The following is a 6,928-nucleotide window of genomic DNA, read 5'->3' on the forward strand; positions in this document are numbered from 1 at the left end:
ACCCCAAGGCCTGCCCGAGGACAGCCCGGCCCCGGGGGTGTACTCACGGCGAGGGGCGCGGGGAGCACCTGTTGGCCAGACCCGCCCGGTGCCGACCCTGGCGCCCGCCGGGCACGCACGGGGAGCCCGAGGAATCCCGCCACGGCCGCCGGAACGCGGCCCAACCACCCCACCCCCGGCCTCCGGGGCCGCCGCCCGCCCCCGCCGCTCCTCACCGTGCGGCTCAGCAGCGTCTCGGGGTCTGCGGGCTCGCACAGCTCGCTCAGCTTGCGGTCCCAGTGCAGCAGCGGCGGCTGCTCCCCGCCGCTCTCGCACACCTCCATGGCGGCCGCAGGCACCCGCGCCGGCCCGTCGGTCGATCGGTCTGTCTGTCTGTCGGTCGGTCCGTCCGCCGCCCCGCCGCCGGACGCTGCCCCTGCCGCTGCCCCGGGCCGCGGAGCCGCGCGCTCGCCCCCGCCCCGGCGCGTCCCCTCCGCCGGCGGCCGCGCGCGGGCGTGGCCGGGCGGGTCACCCCCGCCACGCCCCCGCCGCCCCGCCGGCCAATCGGGGGCGAGAGGCGCGGGGCGCCGGCCAATGGGCGCGCAGACCCCGAGAGGCCGCGGCCGCGAACGTAGGCGTGGCGCGCGCGGCCAATGGCGCGGCGGAGCGGCGGGAGCGGTGGCCAATGGGGCAGCGACAAGACTGCGGCCGGCGCGCACCGCCCCGCCCCGCCCCGCGCCGGGCCGGGCCGCCCTCAGGGAGGGACCCGCGGTGGCCCCGGGAGAGAGGGGCCCGGACTGAGGGAACGGGACGGGAGGGGAGGGGACAGCGGGGACGGGGGTGCCCGTTCGGTGAGGACAGGTCAGAACGCACCTTCTGAAAACCACAACTTCACCGCTGAGGGCAGCCGCACCGAGGCCGCTGGTGCCTGCCTCAGATCGGGCCCAGAGCGCTCATCAACTGGCGGCAAAAATAATCCCAGGCAACGGGAAATGATGGTGTTCTGAGACTTGTGTTGCTGCCAGGCCGGGGCAAGACTGACTGTCCATTGTTCTTAAAAAGTGACAAGTTGCCAAATGTTTCGGGTTCAAAAAGCATTGTTCAGGGTGCCTTGTGCAGGAACAGAACTGGAATTCCTGGCGTGTTCCCTCTCTCCTAGAGCTCCCCTGAGACATCACCTCTGTGGCAGCCGCTTCCACCCACTCACAGAGCCAGCACCTCATCCAGGCCTCACTCTGCAGAGCCCAGACTAACCCTCTGAGGAAAACAAAGCCAGAAGGATTGCCCAGCACTTAATAGGCACAACAGCAACAAAAATAGGAAAAATTATGGTGACTCCACCACCTTCATTGCTTTATAGTTTATTAAACTGGAGTTTGATTAGGGAAAAAAAAAGTGTAACAGAAGTTACATTATGTAAGATCTCCTGCAAAAATTAGTTATTTTAAGTTCATTATTGTGAAAGAAGTCAGTCTGATATTTGCCTTCAACAGCAAAGAAAAGCCAAATTACCAGTACCTGAATTGCTACCTTCCACTTTGGCAAGCCCAACCAGAGGTCCAAATGTCTTGTTTGTACTGCCAGGCACTGTTATCAAAGCAATTCCATTGTGCCAGTCCAGAGATGCAGATTGTGAAATTCGTAAAGGTCAGTTCCTGATCCAGGAGCCTCCGTGTTTTCATTGGATGTGTTCTTCATTTCAAAGCTTTTGAGGCCTTGTGATAATCCCTTTAGCAAAAGGCTCTACATCACCCTGCTGGCTGACATTAGCACCTTCTGAAATCACTTCTATGACTAGATAATTTCTGGGGGCTGGGGCACTCAATGAATGTTTTGCCCATATGAGAAGTCTAAAGGGAGACCCGTGTTTGCCTTGTAAACCAACAGAACAAAGGCCACCTTAGAAGAAGGTGGTCCTGACTGGGTGAGTGCAGCTTCCTTTGCTGAGCATGATGAGAACAAGGGGCTCCCAAGGACTGGTGTTTGAGTACTGGGCTGAATTTTCTCACCCAAACACATTTCTCAGGCAGAAATATTTATTTAAGGAAGAAGTTACACAGGCACACACTTCTGTCCTTCCCCCTTGGGTAAATCACTCACACAAACTGAGGCACCCTGGGTAAACACCACACTGCTTTTCCCAGTGGTTTCCACTCTTCCTGCACCATGTAAAGCTGTGTCCCTCTCCCCTCTGCTCTTCCCCAGGAGCTCTCTCTTTATCACTGGTACTGAGGCACAGCTGCTGCTGTGAGACACAGAGCTGCTGAGAATTCATAAGTGTGCTGGAAGACTTCTTTGGCCACTGAAATATTTTGACACACAAAACTATCCATTTCAGGGGCTATAAAATATAAAACACAATATTGGTAAACGGGCATCCTGCCCAATCACTGACACATTATTAAAATTAGTCTTCAAGGCTACATGTAAGTTTTGAGCTTCAACATCTCTGAAACAATGACCCAAGACTGTGTAAGGAAATGTGACCAGTTTGCTTTGCATGGTGGCAGCCAACAGCACAGAGACCACACACTGATGTGTTTGTGCTGCAGCACCAGTTCTTCTTGGGAAAGAAATAGCAAGGTTCTGCTGGAGGCTGGCAGCACATACAGGGCACCAAGAAGGAAGAGACAAAAGTGGAGGAAAGTAATCCTTTCCAGAGAATATTAATTATTCAGTGTGCTGATACAACACAATGTGTCACATGTTGCTGCCCACAGACTGACGCTACACCAGCAATCAGGCACTGGGGAAAGCACGTTAAAACCTACAAGAACATGATACAGACACAGCTACCCTAACTTTATCCCATAGTCCCTGGAGGATTTGAATGGTGGACTTCAATAGTTACCAGCCTGCCAAAAATCAAGGCTGTTTCTCCATGCTTCATTACTTTTCTCTTAGAACAGTTGTAACAGTATTATTAAGTTCCAACTCATGTAATTCTGAGAGCATTTTTGTTTTACTCTTTTGTGTAAGACCCTTTCCTCACCCCACTCTTCTGAAGTGGGTTTGACCTCACCCCACAGCACAGGGGGAGAGTGCAAAAATCAACCAAAAATCTACAAGAACATAAAAGGGTGGGGAGTTATTGTCTGCACATATAGGGAAGAAAAGAGCTCAGCTTTTGTTTATACTGAGAATTCTCCTCCCTTTCTACAAGGAGCAAAAAGCCCACACAGAAAACACACACAGAAAACCAAACCAGCTAAGAAAGAGGAGGCTGCTAAGGCAGAGCTCCAAACAAACACCACTTAAAACATCAAAGAACAAAGCAAGGAACAATACAAAGCCTGGCAAAGGAAAGGTGCTCTCCTTGCAGATCCGGGTTACAGAAGCCACAACTCCTGCAACCACATCATTACTCAGTTCTCCATCAGGTCAGCTGCACAAAGGTTCATTAAATATTTACAGGTGACATTTTTCTGACTTGTGACAACCAGGATCAAGATAACCATCCTTTTTCTACAGCCACTCTGTTCAAAACAGTTTGATTTGAACCAGCAAGAAATGAGCAAACAGCAACAGAGCCCCCAGAATGAAAACTGCCAGGTTTGTGACCAGCTACCCTTAAAAATCTTAGCCCTTGAAAGCAACAGAAAACAGCCACAGCTAGAGATTTCTTCAACAAATTCAGCTCCTCTGAAAGAGTGCAGGACACAAATTTCAGGTCTAAGAGTACAAAGAATAAACTAGCAGCCAATTCCCAACCACAGTTGTTACTGGAGATTTTTGTGAAATGGCCAGGTATGGTAATGAGCTGAATTTTGTATGTGGGACTAAGCAATAAGCAGAAGAAAAATCTCACACACACTGGCACACGTTCCCCACAAGAGGATGTCTCAGGAGAAACCCTGTGAAAGCTATTTCTTTGTGTGATGTGCAAAGACTTTACTTGCGCTAACAAAGCAAATTTCTTGTGTAAATGAGATTTAAATCACACTGCTGTGCTGAGAAGCTCACCACTGCTAAGATAAACAGACACCAAGCCTTAGTTTGTACATTTAGACATGCTCAACTACTTGGCAAAAAGGCTTCCACCACAGAAATTTCAGAGTTAAAAATAGAAGGTGAGCTTGAGAATAGTAAAGTTTTCTTCCCACAATCCTAGCATTTCATTCCTTTTCTGACACATGAAAAAAGTGGGATAGCCAGCCCTGCAGACAGCCTGTTACTAAACCCACATAATTGGTACACTGACAGAAATACAGGCTCCCTTTACCAGAATCTTTCTTGCTGTTGTACCCAGGGGTTTCTCTAAGCTCCAATTCAGCTTTCCTGCCTTTGCAATTCCTGTCCCTCTGCAAGGGCTTTCACCAGGCCCCCACAGGCACTGCTGGCCTTGAACTGAAGTGTGAGCTGTGTTTGGGAACAGACACAGTGCCCCCAACCCACAGAACACACAGGAGGAGAACAAGAGGGCTATTTTGGTGAAGCAGGACTTGATTTCTTTGGCTGAAGCATCTTCTCCTACTTCTTCAAGCCTCCTAATTTCTGTGGGCAGAGCAATTACTGCAGAGTAATGAGAAATAAAGTCGAAAGGGTTCTTTGCTGTGTGACACAGGCACAATGCTGTGGTGTCTTCCTCACACCAGCCACAAAAACAAGCAGAGAAGAGTGTTTCCTAGACCTTACAGCAGGCTGACAGAAATAACTGAGTGCCATGGAGCTGCCTTGCAGACCAGAATAGCTCTGCCTCAGAGCTGCTCAAATACTTGGTGAACATGCTGACATTTTAAAAAGAAGTCACCCATATTTATCTTTTGTAATTATCTCCATAAATACATAAAATAAATTCCTTGTTAAGGTCAAACACTTCTAAATATCCTGGTTGATGCAAGCAGCCAGGGTTTGCCTCATCAGGTTTACACAAGATGCTAACACTGACAAGAAAAAGCAGAATGCCATTTTCTAGGGCACACTGTGGGAAAACACTCATTGCCTAGTTACAAGCAAGGAATCACTGTATTTCACTCAGGTGATACCATTCCCATTCCATTTCCTCACAGAGCAAATACCTATCCATAAAAAAAAACCCCTGAAACCAACCAGATGCTATAGGAATGCTGATTTCACACAGGATTTTCTCACAAGTGAAATGACTTAGTTACAGATTAACTTTGCCCCAGAGTGGCAGAGCAGACACGAGATGAACAGCAAGCCTTTGCCACTGGTTATTTTTGCTGTAACTAGGGCAATGCAGAATCATTTGGGAAGGCCTGCCCTACTGCCAAGCTGTGCTGAACATTCAGCACACTGCTTCCAGTGTGTGCTCAAAGTCAGTGTGTGTTCTTTGTAGCAGGGCAATCTTTGAAGTGTACTAGCTACTTTAAATAGAACTGGAAGGGCAAGAAAACTCAGAGTTCTTGAGTAAATATTTTTCCTTGCTGGCACCTAATCCTAATACCTTGTGCTAGCTCTGCTGTCTCCAGCTTGAGCCAGGGGCAGAGATTAGCAGGAGCCATTCAGCAGCTGCAGAGTTCTGGCAGTTCTGGCCTCTCCGTTGTGGTGGTGAAGGGAATCCTCGCTGCCACTCCTGCTCTGAGTCTCGAGGAGAAAGGCAGCTCCCAGACACCAAAACAGGCACTGCCATGAGCTCCACCACCACAGCAGAGTGCAAATTCAGTGACCACTGAATGAACAGCTCACCACATCTGCTCAAGGCCTCCTAGCAGAAAGCTCAAGACAAACAGGAAAAAATTGTGCACAAACTACTTGGATCACTACTGTGCAAGGGCACCATCGCAATTCTCACAGCAGTACAACAGGCTCAGATTAAACAAGTAGTTAAAGGAATTAAAGGCAGGATTTTCTATTTAAAAAGACCTTCTCCTATGGATAACAACCCACTGAAGTAGCTAAGCCTTTGCAATACATCTGACACCCCACTATGCCAGTGACAGGGGCTCAGATACTTGTCAGAGCTATAACATCAACCAGAAATAGATGCTGAATTGAAAGAATTGAAGTTTTTGTTAGAAAATGTGCACAGGGCATTAAAAAACCCCCAGCATTTTGTAGGGGAAAGAGCTGCAGACATTAATGTGTTCTGCACATTATCAGAGAGATGAGATCAAAATCGCCCAAAAGAGATGGGATCAGAGAGAGATGAGGTACAAAATCCCACCAGCTCTGAAGGCAGGAAATTGCCACTTCTAATATTTTTCTTTCCCTGTTCCATCACGTTGTATTACAGTGAGAATTTCCCCTTTCTCTTTTTTGTGTAGTAGAATTAAACACCTTTTAGTTGAGCAGCTTCTTGCCAATAACACAGTAATTCTCACTGTGACAACAAAACGCGGAGGAACAAGGGCCACTCCCACACTGCGACTCCCGGACCCGGAATGTTTTTCACGCTTTCCACGCGACTGCCCGAAGGCACAGCCAAGGCAGCCGCTCCTCCAGCTCCTCCTGATGGCAAAGCACGGGCACAACACCCTATCGAGGGACGGGATGGGAATGCTGGTGTCATCCTACACCAAACACCACAGCAAACAAGACCTAAGCAGGGTTTGGTGAAAGGCAATATCGAGGATCAGCAGAGGGGCAGATGCAAATGCACAGGAAGCTTTCTCCGGGTCTGTGACAGAAATCTCCAGCTGAGCACTAGTCAAAGCCAATGGTTCTGCTTTAAACTCACTGTCCAACTGGCTTAGAGAAGGAAAAACAGGGAATGACACCTATAGAACAGAGGAGGGATGCCAAAAGTGAGAGGGGATCAGGATGGCAGGCCCCACAAGACAGGAGAGAGATTAAGGCAGACAAGGACAGAAGGTTTGAAATTGGCTGAAGATGCAAAGAGTGACTCCCTATTTACATATTCATCAGCTCAAGAATTGATACAGCTGCCTAGGGTACTTCTCCTTTAAAGAAGAAAAAAAGAAAGTAATCCAAAAGATCATAACAGAGAGAAAGCACATGGGAGAACAAAACACACAGAAATACCCTC

The 6,928-nt window shown here is 49.1% G+C and overlaps 1 protein-coding gene across 2 annotated transcripts in view; it reads right to left on the minus strand.

Moving 5' to 3' along the window:
- CREB3L2 (cAMP responsive element binding protein 3 like 2) overlaps positions 1-575 on the minus strand; it is a 70,398-nt gene extending 69,823 nt beyond the window's left edge. Inside the window, exon 1 of one of the 2 annotated variants that reach the window (XM_077178327.1) lies at positions 216-575. In XM_077178327.1, coding sequence (XP_077034442.1) covers positions 216-323 — 108 coding nt within the window. In that variant the 5' untranslated portion in view covers positions 324-575. The remainder of the gene's footprint in view (positions 1-215) is intronic. The other variant, XM_054631977.2, reaches the window with a different exon arrangement.
- Positions 576-6,928: the final 6,353 nt, after the last annotated feature.

Source organism: Agelaius phoeniceus, chromosome 5, assembly GCF_051311805.1.
Source record: "Agelaius phoeniceus isolate bAgePho1 chromosome 5, bAgePho1.hap1, whole genome shotgun sequence".
NCBI classification, from domain to species: Eukaryota; Metazoa; Chordata; class Aves; order Passeriformes; family Icteridae; genus Agelaius; species Agelaius phoeniceus.